The 23,821-nt window shown below is 44.7% G+C and overlaps 1 protein-coding gene across 48 annotated transcripts in view; it reads left to right on the top strand.

Annotated features, from left to right (window-relative positions):
* The window catches only part of clasp2 (cytoplasmic linker associated protein 2), a 136,499-nt gene extending 114,834 nt beyond the window's left edge, over positions 1–21,665 (top strand). For all 48 annotated transcript variants that reach the window (XM_046326204.1, XM_046326196.1, XM_046326193.1 and 45 more), the window contains 11 exons: positions 2,813–2,891; positions 4,289–4,432; positions 4,652–4,795; positions 5,070–5,176; positions 5,299–5,440; positions 7,445–7,628; positions 9,318–9,514; positions 9,590–9,718; positions 10,079–10,285; positions 19,794–19,910; positions 20,083–21,665. In XM_046326204.1, coding sequence (XP_046182160.1) covers positions 2,813–2,891; positions 4,289–4,432; positions 4,652–4,795; positions 5,070–5,176; positions 5,299–5,440; positions 7,445–7,628; positions 9,318–9,514; positions 9,590–9,718; positions 10,079–10,285; positions 19,794–19,910; positions 20,083–20,160 — 1,528 coding nt within the window. In that variant the 3' untranslated portion in view covers positions 20,161–21,665. The remainder of the gene's footprint in view (positions 1–2,812; positions 2,892–4,288; positions 4,433–4,651; positions 4,796–5,069; positions 5,177–5,298; positions 5,441–7,444; positions 7,629–9,317; positions 9,515–9,589; positions 9,719–10,078; positions 10,286–19,793; positions 19,911–20,082) is intronic.
* The last annotated feature ends 2,156 nt before the right edge of the window (positions 21,666–23,821 follow it).

Below are 23,821 nucleotides of genomic sequence, written 5' to 3'. Positions count from 1 at the left end.
ATTGCTGCACGTCTGAAGTTTGCAAAAGAGCACCTGGATGTTCCACAGCGCTACTGGCAAAATATTCTGTGGACAGATGAAACTACAGGAACACAACACTGTGGAGGAAAAAAGGCCCAGCACATCAACATCAAAACCTCATCCCAACTGTAAAGTATGGTGGAGGGAGCATCATGGTTTGGGCTGCTTTGCTGCCTCAGGGCCTGGACAGCTTGCTATCATCGACAGAAAAATGAATTCCAAAGTTTATCAAGACATTTTGCATGAGAATGTAAGGCTATCTGTCCGCCAATAGAAGCTCAACAGAAGTTGGGTGATGCAACAGGACAACAACCCGTAAGACAGAAGTAAATCTACAACAGAACGGCTTCAACAGAAGGAAATACACCTTCTGGAGTGGCCCAATCAGTCCTGACCTAAACCGGGTTTAAAATGCTGTGGCATGACCTCAAATGAGCGGTTCACACCAGACATCCCAAGAATATTGCTGAAATGAAACAGTTTTGTAAAGATGAATGGTCCAAAATTCCTCCCGTTTTGCAAGTCTGATCCGCAACTACAGAAAACGTTTGGTTGAGGTTATTGCTGCCAAAGGAGGGTCAACCTGTTATTAAATCCAGTTCATATAGTTCCTACCTGCACTGTGAATGTTTACACGGTGTGTTCAATAAAGACATGAAAACATGTAATTGTTTGCGTGTTATTAGTTTAAGCAGACTGTGTTTGTCTATTGTTATGACTTAGGTGAAGATCAGATTTTCTGACTAATTTATGCAGAAATCTAGGTAATTCTAAAGGGATCACATACTTTTTCTTGCAACTGTATATATAACGTTTGTATGTGTGTGTCTGTAATGTGTGCGTCTGTAATGTGTAATTAAAACGCGTGTGTGTCTGTAAAGTCTGCTTGTGTGTCTGTAACCTCTTTGTTTGTCTGTAATATGTGTGTGTCTGTAATGTGTGTGTCTGTAGTGTGTGTGTGTATATTTGTATATACAGTGGGGCAAAAAATGATTTAGTCAGCCAACAATTGTGCAAGTTCTCCCACTTAAAAAGATGAGAGGCCTGTAATTTTCATCATAGGTACACTTCAACTATGACAGACAAAATGAGAAAAAGATATCAAGAAAATCACTGTGTAGGATTTTTAATTAAATAATTTGCAAATTATGGTGGAAAATTAGTATTTGGTCACCTACAAACAAGCAAGATTTCTGGTTCTCGCAGACCTGTAACTTCTTCTTTAAGAGGCTCCTCTGTCCTCCACTCGTTACCTGTATTAATGGCACCTGTTTGAACTTGTTATCAGTATAAAAGACACCTGTCCACAACCTCAAACAGTCACACTCCAAACTCCAATATGGCCAAGACCAAAGAGCTGTCAAAGGACACCAGAAACAAAATTGTAGACCTGCACCAGGCTGGGAAGACTGAATCTGCAATAGGTAAGCAGCTTGGTTTGAAGAAATCAACTGTGGGAGCAATTATTAGAAAATGGAAGACATACAAACCACTGATAATCTCCCTCGATCTGGGTCTCCACGCAAGATCTCACCCCGTGGGGTCAAAATGATTACAAGAACGGTGAGCAAAAATCCCAGAACCACACGGGGGGGCACCTAGTGAATGACCTGCAGAGAGCTGGGACCAAAGTAACAAAGCCTACCATCAGTAACACACTACGCTGCCAGGAACTCGAATCCTGCAGTGCCAGACGTGTCCCCCTGCTTAAGCCAGTACATGTCCAGGCCCGTCTGAAGTTGCTAGAGAGTATTTGGGTGATCCAGAAAAAGATTGGGAGAATGTCATATAAACCAAAATAGAACTTTTTGGTAAAAACTCAACTCGTCGTGTTTGGAGGACAAAGAATGCTGAGTTGCATCCAAAGAACACCATACCTACTGTGAAGCATGGGGGTGGAAACATCATGCTTTGGGGCTGTTTTTCTGCAAAGGCACCAGGACGACTGCTCCGTGTAAAGGAAAGAATGAATGGGGCCATGTATCGTGAGATTTTGAGTGAAAACCTCCTTCCATCAGCAAGGGCATTGAAGATGAAACGTGGCTGGGTCTTTCAGCATGACAATGATCCCAAACACACCGCCCAGGCAACGAAGGAGTGGCTTCGTAAGAAGCATTTCAAGGTCCTGGAGTGGCCTAGCCAGTCTCCAGATCTCAACCCCATTGAAAATCTTTGGAGGGAGTTGAAAGTCCGTGTTGCCCAGCAACAGCCCCAAAACATCACTGCTCTAGAGGAGATCTGCATGGAGGAATGGGCCAAAATACCAGCAACAGTGTGTGAAAACCTTACAGTGTGTGAAAACCTTGTGAAGACTTACAGAAAACGTTTGACCTCTGTCATTGCCAACAAAGGGTATATAACAAAGTATTGAGATTCTTTTGTTATTGACCAAATACTTATTTTCCACCATAATTTGCAAATAAATTCATTAAAAATCCTACAATGTGATTTTCTGGAGGAAAAAAATCTCATTTTGTCTGTCATAGTTGAAGTGTACCTATAATAAATGACATGCCTCTCGTCTTTTTAAGTGGGAGAACTTGCACAATTGGTGGCTGACTAAATACTTTTTTGCCCCACTGTATGTGTGTGTGTGTGTGTGTGTGTGTGTGTGTGTGTGTGTGTGTGTGTGTGTGTGTGTGTGTGTGTGTGTGTGTGTGTGTGTGTGTGTGTGTGTGTGTGTGTGTGTGTGTGTGTGTGTGTGTGTGTGTGTGTGTGTGTGTGTGTGTGTGTGTGTGTGTGTGTGTAATATGCGTATATATAACACGCGTGCATAATATCTCCCCTACAGAGAGTCTTTCCCCAACGACCTCCAGTTCACTATCCTTATGAGGTTCACTGTGGACCAGACTCAGACACCAAACCTCAAGGTACATGTCTGTCTCTCTGTTTAGGGGGGTAGATGTTTTGTGTATGTATGAAGAAAGAGACTGAGTGAGAAGAGGAAGGGGGAGTAAAAGGGATGTAGGGAGGGTTGAAAGGCAGGGACAGCCTCTCTGTCGCCAGACTCACCTACTGTCTCAGCAACCACGGTAACTATTGTATCAGTAACCACTTTTCTGATATCACGGCTGTTTAACACTGGCTCCGCTCCCTACCCACCCGATCCCTGGACTCTGATTGGATAGCGACTGATATGCCTCCAATTAAACCCGCCCAACCACTGGCTTTGCTCTCTGCAGTCTGAGCCCGCCTCACCTCCCCTTCCTCGCTGCTTCTCTATCCTCTCCCCTCCCTTTCCTCCATCTTCTCCCTCCTCTCACTTTGTATTTCCCTTAATACACTTGTTCGCTCCCTCCCTCCCTTTCCCCTTCCCCCTCCCCACCTCCTTCACTTTCATTACCTCACCTTCCTCAATCTTCTTCTCCCTCCTTCACTCTTCACCTCACCTTCCCTTGCTATGCTTTCCCTTCTCTCATTTTCTGATGTAATTTTCACTCCTCATCCCTGTCCCAGTGTGTCCATCTGTCTCTGTCTTGCCTCCTCTCTCCCTCCACTACATCCTCTTCCTCCCTCCCCATCTCTCCTTCCTCCCCTCACCTACCTTCTCCTCTAACCTCTCCTCTCTCTCCCCCTACCTTTCTCCCACTTCCCCTCTCCCCCCTTCCTCTCTCCTCCCTCTCACTCTCCGCCCCTCCCTCTCTCTCTAAGCCTGTGGGGAGGAGGGGAACGTGTTGTGGGCGGCGCAACATTAAATTGATTCCCCCTGCTTCAAGAACCATGAGGCGCGATGTTAAATTGTTCCCCCCTGCCACGAGAGCCCCCAGGGGGCACCACGCCTGCTGCTCTCTGAACGAGCAGGTCTCAGCCTGGAACCAATCCTCCCAGGTCAGTGTGCTCAGGGGGGAGCATTTTTATGACGCGCACACTGAGGAGCAGGCGGTCGGTCGATGAAGTGTTTTGAATAGAGGAAGAGTGAGACAGAGATGGACTTTTTTTAAAGGAATGAAAATATTGTAAAAGAGAAACTAATGTGAGAATGAAGAACAAATGTAAATGGTGGCTCTTTTTCCTTTAGTTTTAATTTGTCTTTATTGGTTTCTCCCCCCTCCACCTCCTTCATGATAGCTGCCTGACTACAACTGTGAAGGAGACTAGCATCTTACTGCACCTTCTTTGTTGTTGCGGATGTTTACTTTGTGTTGCAGAGTAGAACTAGTTTCAGCTCAGAGTTAGGAAACTCCTGGGATGATCCATGAACCACACAGGCAGAAGATGTGTGTAACAGTGGGTTCTCTAACCTTTTATACTCTAAATGTGTGTCCAGGTGAAGGTGGCTGTTCTGAAGTACATTGAGACCTTGACCCTGCAGATGGAGCCGCAGGACTTTGTGAACTCCAGTGAGACGCGCCTGGCTGTGTCACGCGTCATCACCTGGACCACAGAGCCCAAGAGCTCCGACGTCAGGAAGGTACCGTACAGACATTTCTGTATGAGGCAATTTGTTGATTATTGGTTGACGCGAACTTTGATTGGTTTCTGTGTGTGTGTGTGTGTGTGTGTGTGTGTGTGTGTGTGTGTGTGTGTGTGTGTGTGTGTGTGTGTGTGTGTGTGTGTGTGTGTGTGTGTGTGTGTGTGTGTGTGTGTGTGTGTGTGTGTGTGTGTGTGTGTGTGTGTGTGTGTGTTCCAGGCTGCCCAGTCGGTGTTGATCTCGTTGTTCCAGTTGAACACTCCAGAGTTCACCATGCTGCTGGCAGCTCTGCCCAAGACCTTCCAGGATGGCGCCACCAAATTGCTACAGAACCACCTGAGGAACACAGGCAATGCTGCACAGGTAACGACACCTGGCCTTGGCTGTACCCCTCCCAGCAGGTAACGACACCTGGCCTTGGCTGTACCCCTCCCAGCAGGTAACGACACCTGGCCTTGGCTGTACCCCTCCCAGCAGGTAACGACACCTGGCCTTGGCTGTACCCCTCCCAGCAGGTAACGACACCTGGCCTTGGCTGTACCCCTCCCAGCCTGGCCTGATGAAGGATCTTAGGAGTTGGGAAACTAAAAGGTCCTAGCATGTACTTGATGCTATTATGTGTTACTCTCTCCCCCAGGCCCCGACAGGAAGCCCTCTTACACGCCACACCCCCCGCTCTCCTGCCAGCTGGTCCAGCCCCCTCACCTCTCCTACCAACACATCACAGAACACATCCTCACCCAGGTAACATACACACACCTCCCAATGTACACGCACACCCAGGTTACACACACAGACCTCAGAGCACACTCCTATAATGTTGACCTATTGTGATAGTAATATGACTGATGTGTTGTTGTGTACAGTGCATTTGACTACGACACAGAGAACATGAACTCAGAGGACATCTACAGTAGCCTGAGAGGAGTTACAGAGGCCATCCAGAACTTCTCCGTCCGTAGCCAGGAAGACATGAACGAACCGGTCAGACGGAGGGAAGGAGAGGAGGTGTGTGTGTGTGTGTGTGTGTGTGTGTGTGTGTGTGTGTGTGTGTGTGTGTGTGTGTGCGTGTGCGCGTGTGCGTGTGCGTGTGTGTGTGTGTGTGTGTGTGTGTGGAACCGACATGATGGGATGCACCTTAGAAAGGATTATTTATAGTCAGGTGAATTCTGGGGGTTTAAGCCTTCACACACAATGTTCCTGAGAACAGATATGTCCTGCCACTCCCCTTGTTGTGTGTGAGAGACACTGAACCCCATAACCTTCTGACCCCAACTGTTATCGCACTGTCTGGTGTCAAAGCATCTCATCCCTACCTTTCTAACAAAGTGGATTTCACCCGAAATAGCTTTTTTATCTGGTGGTGTAAGCTAATATCAGGGAAAAAATAACACATTCAGTATTTTTACAGGTTAAAAAACACTACTTGACCAAAAGTATTTGGACACCTGCTCGTCAAACATCTCATTCCAAAATCATGGCCATTAATATGGTGCTGGTCCCCCCTTTGCTGCTATAACAGCCTCCACTCTTCTGGGAAGGTTCTCCACAAGATGTCGGAACATTGCTGCGGGGACTTGCTACCAGTCAGCTACGAGCATTAGTGAGGTCGGGGACTGATGTTGGGCGATTAGGCCTGGCTCGCTGTCAACGTTCCAATTCATCCCAAAGGTGTTCGATGGGGTTGAGGTCAGGAATCTGAATAGACCAGTCAAATTCTTCCACACTGATCTCAACAAACCATTTGTGTATGGATCTCGCTTAGTCATGCTGAAACAGGAAAGGGCCTTACCCAAACTGTTGCCACAAAGTTGGAAGCACAGAATCATCTAGAATATCATTGTATGCTGTAGCGTTTAGATTTCCCTTCAGTGGAACTAACGGGCTTAGACCGAACCATAAACTGTCCCAGACCATTATTCCTCCTCCGCCAAACTTCAGTTGGCATTAGAGCATTGGGGCAGGTGGCATTTTCCTGACATCTTCCAAACCCAGATTCGTCCTTTGGACTGCCAGATGGTGAAGCTTGATTCATCACTCCAGAGAACTCGTTTACACTGCTCCATAGTCCAATAGCAGCTTTACACTACTCCAGCCGACTCTTGGTATTGCGCATTGTGATCTTAGGCTTGTGTGCGGCTGTTCGGCCATGGAAACCCATTTCATTAAACTCCCAAAAAAACAGTTATTGGGCTGACGTTGGTTCCAGAGGCAGTTTGGAACTCAGGAGGGAATGTTGTAACCGAGGGCAGATGATTTTTACTCACTTCAGCACTCGGCGGTCCATTTCTGTGAGCTTGTGTGGCCTACCACTTCGCGGTTGAGTCGTTGTTGCTCCTAGACATTTCCACTTCACAATAACAACACTTACAGTTGCCAGGGGCAGCTCTAGCAGAGCAGAAATCTAACGAACTGACTTCTTGGAAAGGAGGCATCCTATGACAGTGCCATTCTACTGCCAATGTTTGTCTTTGGAGATTGCATGGCTGTGTGCTCGATTCTATATACCTATCAGCAACAGGGGTGGCTAAAATGGCTGAATCCAATCATTTGAAGGGGTGTCCACATACTTGTATATATATAGTGTAGGTTGTGATGGGAGCATCGTGTGTGTGTGTCCGAGTGCGTACAGTATGTGAGATGTTATTCATTATGACACCCCTCTCCATGGTATGTTCCAAGGAAGGGCAATGTCCAAGCTGACATTTCCTCTAGAGGTCAGTCTGAAACCTGACCCGCCCACCCATCCTCAACCTGCCAATCAGAGCTCAACTGACTCCATCACCTGCCTATCACCTGACCCGTCAGGGGGTTTTCTGGTTTGAGTGAAAATATTAACAGGAACTGTAACAGATCTCATATCTCTCCTCATTCCATCCATAGAATGATAAAAACCCTAACCCACACACACCACTGTGTGTGTGTGCATGCGATGACAGCACTTGACAGCGCTTACATTTCTGTCTGTCTGAATCATACCACCGTGTGTCTCCCTCTCTCCCCCTCCCTCAGGGTGGTAGTGCTGGTGCTGACCAGGTGGATGGAGGTCGTACAGCTCTGGACAACAAGACGTCTCTCCTTAACACCCCCCTGCTCTCCTCTTCTCCCCGGGGGTCCCGTGACCCCTTCACTGACTCTCCCTTCAAACACAGCGTCATAGATACTTCACTAGACGAATCAGACCAGCAAACTGACGGTACACACGAACACACATACAGTACCAGTCAAAAGTTCGGAAACACCTACTCATTCCAGATGTTTTTATTTCTTTTTTTGTACAATTTTGTACTTTGTAGAATAGTACTGAAGACATCAAAACTATGAAATAACACATGGAATCGTCTAGTAACCAAAAAAGTATTTAACAAATCCAAATATATTTTATATTTGAGATTCTTCAAAGTGGCCACCCTTTCCCTTGATGACAGCTTTGCACACTCTTGGCATTCTCTCAACCAGCTTCATGAGGAAGTCACCTGGAATGCATTTCAATTCATGGGTATGCCTTGTTAAATGTTAATTTGTGGAATTTCTTTCCTTCATGCGTTTGAGCCAATCAGTTGTGTTGAGACCAGGTAGGGTGGTATACAGAAGAGAGCCTTATTTGGTAAAAGACCAAGTCCATATTATGGCAAGAACAGCCCAAATAAGCAAAGATAAACGACAGTCCATCATTACTTTAAGACATGAAGTTCAGTCAATCTGGAAAATGTCAAGAACTTTTAAAGTTTCTTCAAGTGCAGTCACAAAAACCATCAAGCTCTATGATGAAACTGGCTCATGAGGACCGCCACGGGTAAGGAAGACCCAGAGTTACCTCTGCTGCAGAGGATAAGTTCATTAGAGTTACCAGCCTAAGAGAGGCCTCTCAACATCAACTGTTCAGAGGAGACTGTGTGAATCAGACCTTAATGGTCGAATTGCTGCAAAGAAACCACTATTGAACGACAGCAATAAGAAGAAGAGACTTGCTTGGGCCAAGAAACACGAGCAATGGACATTAGACCGGTGGAAATCGGTCCTTTTGGTCTGATGAGTCCAAATTTGAGACAGCCGTGTCTTTGTGAGATGCAGAGTAGGTGAACGGATGATCTCTGCATGGGAGGTTACCACTGTGAAGTATGGAGGAGGTGGTGTGGGGGTGTTTTACTGGTGACACAGTCAGTGATTTATTTAGAATTCAAAGTACACTTAACCAGTGTGGCTACCACAGCATCCTGCAGCGATACGCCATCCAATCTGATTAGTGGAACTTAGTGGGACTATCATTTGTTTTTCAACAGGACAGTGACCCAACAAACCTCCAGGCTGTGTAAGGGCAATTTGACCAAGAAGGAGAGTGATGGAGTGCTGCATCAGATGACCTGGCCTCAACAATCACCTGACCTCAAACCAATTGAGATGGTTTGGGACGAGTTGGACCACAGAGTGAAAGAAAAGCAGCCAACAAGTGCTCAGCGTATGTGGGAACTCCTTCAAGGCTATTAGAAAAGCAATTCAGGTGAAGCTGGTTGAGAGAATGCCAAGTGTGCAGAGCTGTCATCAAGGCAAAGGGTGGCTACTTTGAAGAATCTAAAATAAATTGAGTTGTATAACATTTTTTTGGTTACTACATGATTCCATATGTTATTTCATCGGTTTGATGTCTTCAGTATTATTCAACAATGTAGAAAATAGTAAAAAAAAAAAGCACTCTTGAATGGCTAGGTGTCAACTTTTGACTGGTACTGTATATTAATTTACACTAACACACACACATACATGTATTCATATACACACACACACACACACACACACACAAAATGTATTGAAGTGTAATATGGGATAGATACTGATTGCCATCAATTTATCAATCTGAACCCCATTTGGCTGTTGCCCCTGACAGACAGCAGCATTGACCAATCAGAGCTGGTGTCAGAGCTGCTGAAGGAGCTGTCCAATCACAATGAGCGTGTGGAGGAGAGGAAGGCAGCGCTTTGTGAGCTCTTGAAGCTGATTCGAGAAAACACCCTGCAGGTCTCCTGGGATGAACACTTCAAAACCATCCTCCTGTTACTACTGGAGACGCTGGGGGACAGAGAGGTACACACACAAACACTCAATATGTGCATCAATGCAACGAACACACTTTGACCAAACTCTCTCTCCCCTCTGCAGCATGTGATCAGGGCGTTAGCTCTGCGTGTTCTGAGGGAGATTCTGAGCCGCCAGCCCTGGAGGTTTAAGAACTACGCTGAACTCACCATCATGAAGGCCCTGGAGGCGCACAAGGACCCACACAAAGAGGTACACACACACGCACGTACACACACACTCCTTATAATATACACAAACTCCATATAATCTCTCTCACATACACACATTTACACTGGTATAATCTCTCTCACATACACACATTTACACTGGTATAATCTCTCTCACATACACACATTTACACTGGTATAATCTCTCTCACATACACACATTTACACTGGTATAATCTCTCTCACATACACACATTTACACTGGTATAATCTCTCTCACATACACACATTTACACTGGTATAATCTCTCTCACATACCCTCATACATTCACTCTCCTACTGTCGTTCCTGTGTGTGAATAGGAGCTATAAATCTGGTACTATAACCCTGTTCCTGTGTCTAGGTGGTGCGAGCGGCAGAGGAGACTGCAGCCATGCTGGCGTCATCCATCAGTCCAGACCAGTGTATCAAGGTGTTGTGTCCCATCATCCAGTCAGCTGACTACCCCATCAACCTGGCTGCCATCAAGATGCAGACTAAAGTTATAGAGAGGGTCCCCCATGAAGGACTAGTCAGCATGCTGCCTGAGATAGTCCCCGGACTCATACAGGTAACACACTCATACATACAGGTAACACACTCATACATACAGGTAACACACTCATACAGGTAACACACACATACATACATACAGGTAACACACACACACACACAAATACAGGTAACACACACACAAATACAGGACACACACACACACATACAGGTAACACACACACACACACACACACATACAGGTAACACACACATACAGGTAACACACACACACATACAGGTAACACACACACACACACACATACAGGTAACACACACACACATACAGGTAACACACACACACACACACATACAGGTAACACACACACACACACACATACAGGTAACACACACACACACACAGGTAACACACACACACACACACACACACACATACAGGTAACACACACACACACACACACACACATACAGGTAACACACACACACACACACACATACAGGTAACACACACACACACACACATACAGGTAACACACACACACACACACATACAGGTACACACACACACACACACATACAGGTAACACACACACACACACATACAGGTAACACACACACACACACATACAGGTAACACACACACACACACATACAGGTACACACACACACACACATACAGGTACACACACACACACACAGGTACACACACACACAGGTACACACACACACACAGGTAACACACACACACACACAGGTAACACACACACACACATACAGGTAACACACACACACACATACAGGTACACACACACACACACACACATACAGGTCACACACACATACAGGTCACACACACATACAGGTCACACACACACACACACACACACACACATACACACACACACACACACACATACAGGTCACACACACACACACACATACAGGTCACACACACACACATACAGGTAACACATACAGGTCACACACACACACACATACAGGTAACACACACACACACACACACATACAGGTAACACACACACACACACATACAGGTAAACACACACACACACATACAGGTACACACACACACATACAGGTAACACACACACACACATACAGGTACACACACACACACACATACAGGTACACACACACACACACATACAGGTCACACACACACACACACACACACACACACATACAGGTCACACAACACACACACACACACACATACAGTCACACACACACACACACACACACATACAGGTCACACACACACACACACATACAGGTCACACACACACATACACACACACACATACAGGTCACACACACACACACACATACAGGTAACACACACACACACACACATACAGGTAACACACACATACACACACAGGTAACACACACACACACACATACAGGTAACACACACACACACATACAGGTAACACATACAGGTAACACACACACACACACATACAGGTCACACACACACACACACACACACACACACACACACACACACACACACACACACACACACACACACACACACATACAGGTCACACACACACACACAGGTACAGGTCACACACACACACACATACAGGTCACACACACACACACATACAGGTCACACACACACACACATACAGGTCACACACACACACACATACAGGTCACACACACACACACATACAGGTCACACACACACACACATACAGGTCACACACACACACACACATACAGGTCACACATACAGGTCACACACACATACAGGTAACACATACAGGTCACACACACACACACATACAGGTAACACACACATACAGGTAACACACACACATACAGGTAACACACACACACACACATACAGGTAACACACACACACACACATACAGGTAACACACACACATACAGGTAACACACACACACACACATACAGGTAACACACACACACACACACATACAGGTCACACACACACACACACATACAGGTCACACACACACACACACACACACACACACACATACAGGTCACACACACACACACACACACACACATACAGGTCACACACACACACACACACACACATACAGGTCACACACACACACACACATACAGGTCACACACACACATACAGGTCACACACACACACACAGGTCACACACACACACACATACAGGTAACACACACACACACACACATACAGGTAACACACACATACACACACAGGTAACACACACACACACACATACAGGTAACACACACACACACATACAGGTAACACATACAGGTAACACACACACACACACATACAGGTAACACACACACACACACACACACACACACACACACACACACACACACACACACACACACACACACACACACACACACATACAGGTCACACACACACACACATACAGGTCACACACACACACACATACAGGTCACACACACACACACATACAGGTCACACACACACACACATACAGGTCACACACACACACACATACAGGTCACACACACACACACATACAGGTCACACACACACACACATACAGGTCACACACACACACACACACACACACACACACACACACACACACACACACACACACACACACACACATACAGGTAACACACACACACACACACACACATACAGGTAACACACACACACACACATACAGGTAACACACACACACATACAGGTAACACACACACATACAGGTAACACACACACACATACAGGTAACACACACACACACACACACACACACATACAGGTAACACACACACACACACACACACACACATACAGGTAACACACACACACACACACACATACAGGTAACACACACATACAGGTAACACACACACACACACATACAGGACACACACACACACATACAGGTCACACACACACACATACAGGTAACACACACACATACAGGTAACACACACACACACATACAGGTAACACACACACACATACAGGTAACACACACACACATACAGGTAACACACACACATACAGGTAACACACACACACATACAGGTAACACACACACACACACACACACATACAGGTAACACACACACACATACAGGTAACACACACACACACACACATACAGGTAACACACACACACACACATACAGGTAACACACACACACAGGTACACACACACACACAACACACACACACACACATACAGGTAACACACACACACACACATACAGGTAACACACACACACACACATACAGGTAACACACACACACACACACACACACATACAGGTAACACACACACACACATACAGGTAACACACACACACACATACAGGTAACACACACACACACATACAGGTAACACACACACACATACAGGTAACAACACACACACACATACAGGTAACACACACACACACACATACAGGTAACACACACACACACACACACATACAGGTAACACACACACACACACACATACAGGTAACACACACACACACACACATACAGGTAACACACACACACACACACATACAGGTAACACACACACACACACACATACAGGTAACACACACACACACACACATACAGGTAACACACACACACACATACAGGTAACACACATACAGGTAACACACACACACACACATACAGGTAACACACACACACACATACAGGTAACACACACACACACATACAGGTAACACACACACACACACACATACAGGTAACACACACACACATACAGGTAACACACATACAGGTAACACACACACACACATACAGGTAACACACACACACACATACAGGTAACACACACACATACAGGTAACACACACACACACACACACACACATACAGGTCACACACACATACAGGTCACACACACATACAGGTCACACACACACACACACATACAGGTCACACACACACACACACATACAGGTCACACACACACACACACATACAGGTCACACATACAGGTCACACACACATACAGGTAACACATACAGGTCACACACACACACACATACAGGTAACACACACACATACAGGTAACACACACACATACAGGTAACACACATACAGGTAACACACACACATACAGGTAACACACACACATACAGGTCACACACACATACAGGTCACACACACATACAGGTAACACACACACACACACATACAGGTCACACATACAGGTAACACACACACACATACAGGTCACAACACACACACACACACACACACACACACATACAGGTAACACACACACACATACACACACACACACACACACACACACACACACACACACACACACATACAGGTAACACACACACACACACACACACACATACAGGTAACACACACACACACACATACAGGTAACACACACACACACACATACAGGTAACACACACACACACACACATACAGGTAACACACACACACACACATACAGGTAACACACACACACATACAGGTAACACACACACACACACACACACACATACAGGTAACACACACACACACATACAGGTAACACACAGGTAAAACACACACATACAGATAACACACACATACAGATAACACACACATACAGGTAACACACACATACAGGTAACACACACATACAGGTAACACACACATACAGGTAAAACACACATACAGGTAAAACACACACATACAGGTAACACACACACACACATACAGGTAGCACACACACACATACAGGTAGCACACACACACATACAGGTAGCACACACACACATACAGGTAACACACACATACAGGTAACACACACACACATACAGGTAACACACACATACAGGTAACACACACATACAGGTAACACACACATACAGGTAACACACCCATACAGGTAACACACACATACAGGTAACACACACACACACACACATACAGGTAACACACACACACACACACATACAGGTAACACACACACACACACATACAGGTACACACACACACACACACATACAGGTAACACACACACACACACACACATACACACACACACACACACACACACATACAGGTAACACACACACACATACAGGTAACACACACACACATACAGGTAACACACACAGGTAACACACACACACACACACATACAGGTAACACACACACACAGGTAACACACACACACACACACACACACACACACACACACATACAGGTAACACACACACACACACATACAGGTAACACACACACACACATACAGGTAACACACACACACACACACACACACATACAGGTAACACACACACACACATACAGGTAACACACACACACACATACAGGTAACACACACACACATACAGGTAACACACACACACACACATACAGGTAACACACACACACACACATACAGGTAACACACACACACACACACACACATACAGGTAACACACACACACACACACACATACAGGTAACACACACACACACACACATACAGGTAACACACACACACACACACATACAGGTAACACACACACACACACACATACAGGTAACACACACACACACATACAGGTAACACACACACACACATACAGGTAACACACATACAGGTAACACACACACACACACACAGGTAACACACACACATACAGGTAACACACACACACACATACAGGTAACACACACACACACACACACATACAGGTAACACACACACACATACAGGTAACACACATACAGGTAACACACACACACACACACAGGTAACACACACACACACATACAGGTAACACACACACACACATACAGGTAAACACACACACACACACACACACACACACATACAGGTCACACACACATACAGGTCACACACACATACAGGTCACACAAACACACACACATACAGGTCACACACACACACACACATACAGGTCACACACACACACACACATACAGGTCACACATACAGGTCACACACACATACAGGTAACACATACAGGTCACACACACACACACATACAGGTAACACACACACATACAGGTAACACACACACATACAGGTCACACACACATACAGGTCACACACACATACAGGTAACACACACACACACACATACAGGTAACACACACACACACACATACAGGTCACACACACACACACACACACACACACACACACACACACACACACACACACACACACACACACATACAGGTCACACACACACACACATACAGGTCACACACACACACACACACACACACACACACACACACACACACACACACACACACACACACACACACACACACACACACACACACACACACACACACACACACATACAGGTAACACACACACACACACACACACACATACAGGTAACACACACACACACACATACAGGTAACACACACACACACACACATACAGGTAACACACACACACACACACATACAGGTAACACACACACACACACACATACAGGTAACACACACACACACACATACAGGTAACACACACACACATACAGGTAACACACACACACACACACACACACACACATACAGGTAACACACACACACACATACAGGTAACACACAGGTAAAACACACACATACAGATAACACACACATACAGATAACACACACATACAGATAACACACACATACAGGTAACACACACATACAGGTAACACACACATACAGGTAAAACACACATACAGGTAACACACACACATACAGGTAACACACACACATACAGGTAACACACACACATACAGGTAACACACACACATACAGGTAACACACACACACATACAGGTAGCACACACACACATACAGGTAACACACACATACAGGTAACACACACACACATACAGGTAACACACACATACAGGTAACACACACATACAGGTAACACACACATACAGGTAACACACACATACAGGTAACACACCCATACAGGTAACACACACATACAGGTAAACACACACACACACACACACACACATACAGGTAACACACACACACACACACATACAGGTAACACACACACACACACATACAGGTACACACACACACACACACATACAGGTAACACACACACACACACACACACACATACAGGTAACACACACACACACACACATACAGGTAACACACACACACACACACATACATACATACATACATACATACATACATACATACATACATACATACATACATACATACATACATACATACATACATACATACATACATACATACATACATACATACATACATACATACATACACACATACAGGTAACACACATACAGGTAACACACATACAGGTAACACACATACAGGTAACACACACACAGGTAACACATACATACAGGTAACACACACACACATACAGGTACACACACACACACACATACAGGTAACACACACACACACACACACACATACAGGTAACACACACACACACACACACACATACAGGTAACACACACACACACACACACATACAGGTAACACACACACACACACACATACAGGTAACACACACACACACACACATACAGGTAACACACACACACACACACATACATACATACATACATACATACATACATACATACATACATACATACATACATACATACATACATACCCACATACATACATACATACATACATACATACATACATACATACATACATACATACATACATACATACATACATACATACATACATACATACATACATACATACAGGTAACACACATACAGGTAACACATACATACAGGTAATACACACACACATACAGGTAACACACACACACATACAGGTAACACACACACACATACAGGTAACACACACATACAGGTAACACACACACACATACAGGTAACACACACACACACATACAGGTAACACACACACACACATACAGGTAACACACACACACACATACAGGTAACACACACACACACACACATACAGGTAACACACACACACACAGGTAACACACAGGTAAAACACACACATACAGATAACACACACATACAGATAACACACACATACAGGTAATACACACACACATACAGGTAACACACACACACATACAGGTAACACACACACACATACAGGTAACACACACATACAGGTAACACACACACACATACAGGTAACACACACACACACATACAGGTAACACACACACACACATACAGGTAACACACACACACACACAGGTAACATACAGGTAACACACACACAGGTAACACACAGGTAAAACACACACATACAGATAACACACACATACAGATAACACACACATACAGATAACACACACATACAGGTAACACACACATACAGGTAACACACACATACAGGTAAAACACACATACAGGTAACACACACACATACAGGTAACACACACACATACAGGTAACACACACACACACACACACATACAGGTAGCACACACACACATACAGGTAACACACACATACAGGTAACACACACACACATACAGGTAACACACACATACAGGTAACACACCCATACAGGTAACACACCCATACAGGTAACACACCCATACAGGTAACACACACATACAGGTAACACACACACACACACACATACAGGTAACACACACACACACACATACAGGTACACACACACACACACATACAGGTAACACACACACACACACACACATACAGGTAACACACACACACACACACACATACAGGTAACACACACACACACATACAGGTAACAACACACACACACACATACATACATACATACATACATACATACATACATACATACATACATACATACATACATACATACATACATACATACATACATACACACATACAGGTAACACACATACAGGTAACACACACACAGGTAACACATACATACAGGTAACACACACACACATACAGGTACACACACACACACACACACATACAGGTAACACACACACACACACACATACAGGTAACACACACACACACACACACATACAGGTAACACACACACACACATACAGGTAACACACACACACACATACAGGTAACACACACACACATACATACATACATACATACATACATACATACATACATACATACATACATACATACATACATACATACATACATACATACATACAGGTAACACACATACAGGTAACATACATACAGGTAATACACACACACATACAGGTAAACACACACACAGGTAAACACACACACACACAGGTACACACACACATACAGGTAACACACACACACATACATACACACACACACATACATACATACATACATACATACATACATACATACATACATACATACATACATACATACATACATACATACATACATACATACATACATACATACATACATACAGGTAACACATCCTAGTTATTCAGGGTTATGACCCACTGTCGTGTTATGGAGGGCTATAACCCTTCTGTCGTGTAATATAGGCTAATAACCCCTCTTATGTCATGTTATGCAGGGTTATGACAACTCTGAGAGCAGTGTGAGGAAGGCCTGTGTATTCTGTCTGGTGGCCCTCTACGCAGTCATAGGGGAGGAGCTAAAACCTCACCTCAACCAACTGTCTGGCAGCAAAGTGAGTGACCATGCCCACTTTCTACTAACCAGACCCATTATCTGTGTTCCAATACATCCACGCTAGTATACTTCATTCTTAAATTCATCAATACATTTTATATTACTGGATCAGGAGGATTCCAGAAGAACTGCTTCAGTTCTACAATCCAAACTCTCTTCTCTCTCTCCAGTTGAAGTTGTTGAATCTGTACATCAAGCGTGCCCAGTCCGGCTCCAGTGGTGGTGAGCCCCCAGCAGACAGCCTATAGAACAGATGAACAGCCCACGGGACAACTATGGAGCTGCACTCTCCCTCTGGAGACTTAACATGGACACACAAGGACACACTCTTACATGGATGCACAAACACATACATGCTTACATGAACACACATGTGCACTTACTTACACGCTTACATGAACACACATACGCTTACATCTGCTTACACAAACATGCTGATAAGAAGGCTCTGACACACACACACTATCCTGGACCCCCCCTCCTGGTACCTCCAAGTCACCTACTGCAGGGCACTCTGCAATGCACTCTGGGAAGAGAGGAGTGTTGTAGTTCCCTTCACTGACGTTGAAGATCCAACCTGCTCTGAGATTCACCCCTGACGTCGACACACCTCGCCCTCTGACCCCGATCTCACTCTGAAGCCTCAACGCTAACGGTTTTAACTTTGGTTTAACTTCCTGGTTTTAGTAGAATAGGGGAGGGGCCGGAACAGCAGCATGATGTAGCCACACCCCAGGCAGGATAAACAGAGGGAGGGTAGAGGAGCATGTATGTGTGTGATAGGGGGGTGTATATCTGTGGTCAGTCAGTCTGTCCGTCATAGTGGTTGAGTGGGTTTTAGCCGCTGAAACTGAAGGCAAATCTGAAATGGCACCCTAATCCCTATGGAGTGGACTACTTTTGGCCAGAGCTACATAGTGCCACTGCATACGGCTCTGGTCAAACTATAGGGAGTAGGGTGTAATTTTGTCTCAAAGCATTCTCTGTCCGTCGAATGGTGCTAGTTCCACCCTGTGGCAGTGGGAACATGGTACGACCTTCCCTGCACAGCACTAATGCTCATAAGCAGGTCACAGTAGATCATAACTGCTCTTAGCAGCTACGTAGGCAGTGAGTGTGAGGTATAGGAGGCATAATGTGCTTGGCTGTGCATGACGATGATTTTAACAAGATCTTTTTATCCGGAGCCTATTAACTGTCACAGTAGAAGGGGGGGGGGTGAAATTAAAGTTAATGATGTCCACCCCTTTCAGAGGAGTCCATGGTACCTTCCACTGCTCCCCGCCATGTCTTGGATGAGCTCATTTCAGACAGAAAGAGTGGGAGAGGCTTATATACATCAAACTATGACCAGACATGGCTTATTATTATTAATATTATTATCACCTAGTGGATATGTAACTATACATGATATTATAAAACGATGTAATAATATCCGATAACGACGTCATTTAGGAGAGTCCCTGAAGGACGTGTGCACTCTGCATCCTGATCTATTTTATTTTCTGTTGCGCGTTCCGTAGTCTCTCTCACGTTAGTTTCCCCACCGGGGAGGCATGTATTATTTGCTGATCAGAAACTGTCGAGTCACCTTTCGCCCCCTCCTTTTTCCTTTCCTCTCTTCTGCTCCCTCTTGTTGTCATTCTCTCCCTCTTCTTGTGACATTCTAGTCTTCACTGTGTTTCCCTCAGTGCATTTACAAAGCTGTGCTTACAATAAAATGAAAAATAAAGAAAACTTGTACAGACCATAATAAACATGGTTTCTGTCTCATTTACTGTGAGGGACAACTGTTCAGCTAACACACACCACACACACGCGTGTTCTACAATTAAACCAAGTCATGTCCCTTGAGCACTGACTGGAATCAACTGGTAATTATTTACCAGAGGACAACACAGGGAAGATACTTCTTTCTGCTGGACAGTGTGTGTGAATGTCTCAATGTGAAAGCTGTAGAATAGATGGTCAATGTGAAAGCTGTAGAATAGATGGTCAATGTGAAAGCTGTAGAATAGATGGTCAATGTGAAAGCTGTAGAATAGATGGTCAATGTGAAAGCTGCAGAATAGATAGTCTACCTGAAGCTGAACTATAACCTCTTATTAGGCTCGGAATGTGTGGTTGAGAGAGGTAACTTCAGTAGTAGGCTGTTGTAGTTGTTATTGGAACTGTCCTGGAAAGGACAATGTGAAAAGAAAATATCTAAGCCAGTAGAGAACAGTTTGGGTTGTCCCTTTAATGTGAATCTGGCCCACATGTGTGGCCTTTCACATTTCCTCTCAAACTGAATTGAATTATCTTGTTTATTTTGATCCAGTACAATGATCATACAGTGCAGAATGGAAAGTATCAGACCCTTTCACATTTCCTCTCAAACTGAATTGAATTATCTTGTTTATTTTGATCCAGTACAATGATCATACAGTGCACATTTCACATTTCCTCTCAAACTGAATTGAATTATCTTGTTTATTTTGATCCAGTACAATGATCATACAGTGACCCTTTCACATTTCCTCTCAAACAGAATTAATGGAAATGATCATACAGTGCAGAATGGAAAGTATCCGACCCCTTCACTTTTCCACATTTTGTTGTTACAGCCTTGTTCTAAAATTGATTAAATTAAATGTTTTCCTCATCAATCTACACACAATACCCCATAATGACAAAGCGAAAACGTTTTTTAGTAATGTATTCAGACCCTTTGCTATGAGACTTGAAATTGAGCTCAGGTGCATCCTGTTTCCATTGATCATCCTTGAGATGTTTCTACAACTTGGAGTCCACCTGGGGTAAATTCAATTGATTGGACATGATTTGGAAAGGCACACCTGTCGATTTAAGGTCCCACAGTTCAGTGCATGTCAGAGCAAAAACCAAGCCATGAGGTCAAAGGAATTGTCCGTAGAGCACTGAGACAGGATTATGTCGAGGCACAGATCTGGAGAAGGGTACCAAAAAATGTCTGCAGCAATGAAGGTTCCCAAGAACACAGTGGCCTCCATCATTCTTAAATGGAAGAAGTTTGGAACCACCAAGACTCTTCCTTGAGCTGACCGCCCAGCCAAACTGAGCAATCTGGGGAGAAGGGCCTTGGTCAGGGAGGTAACCAGGAACCCGATGGTCACTCTGACAGAGTTCCTCTGTGGAGATGGGAGAACCTTCCAGAAGGATAACCATCTCTGCAGCACTGCACCAATCAGGCCTTTATGGTAGAGTGGCCAGACGGAAGCCACTCCTCAGTAAAAGTCACATGACTTCCCACTTGGAGTTTGCCAAAAGGTACCTAAAGGACTCTGACCATGACAAACAAGATTCTCTGGTTTGATAAAACCAGGATTGAACTCTTTGGCCTGAATGCCAAGCACCACGTCTGGAGGAAACCTGGCACCATCCCTATGGTGAAGCATGGTGGTGGCCGCATCATGCTAGTGATGTTTTTCAGCGGCAAGGACTAGGAGACTAGTTAGGATTGAGGGAAAGATGGATGGAGCAAAGTACAGAGATCCTTGATGAAAACCTACTCCAGAGCGCTCCGGACCTCAGACTGGGGCGAAGGTTCACCTTCCAACAGGACAACAACCTTAAGCACACAGCCAAGACAATGCAGGAGTGGCTTCGGTACAAGTCTCTGAATGTCCTGGAGTGGCCCAGCCGGAGCCCGGACTTGAACCCGATCGAACATCTCTGGAGAGACTTGAAATGATCAGTGCAGCGACGCTCCCCATCCAACCTGACAGAGCTTGAGAGTATCTGCAGAGAAGAATGGGAGAAACTCTCCAAATACAGGTGTGCTAAACTTGTAGCTTCATACCCAAGAAGACTCGAGACTGTAATCGCTGCCAAAGGTGCTTCAACAAAGTACTGAGTAAAGGGTCTGAATACTTATAACATTTACATATT

The sequence above is a fragment of the Oncorhynchus gorbuscha genome, linkage group LG24 (assembly GCF_021184085.1).
Source record: "Oncorhynchus gorbuscha isolate QuinsamMale2020 ecotype Even-year linkage group LG24, OgorEven_v1.0, whole genome shotgun sequence".
In the NCBI taxonomy this organism is placed as follows: Eukaryota; Metazoa; Chordata; class Actinopteri; order Salmoniformes; family Salmonidae; genus Oncorhynchus; species Oncorhynchus gorbuscha.
This window is presented reverse-complemented; position numbering and strand designations above follow the sequence as displayed.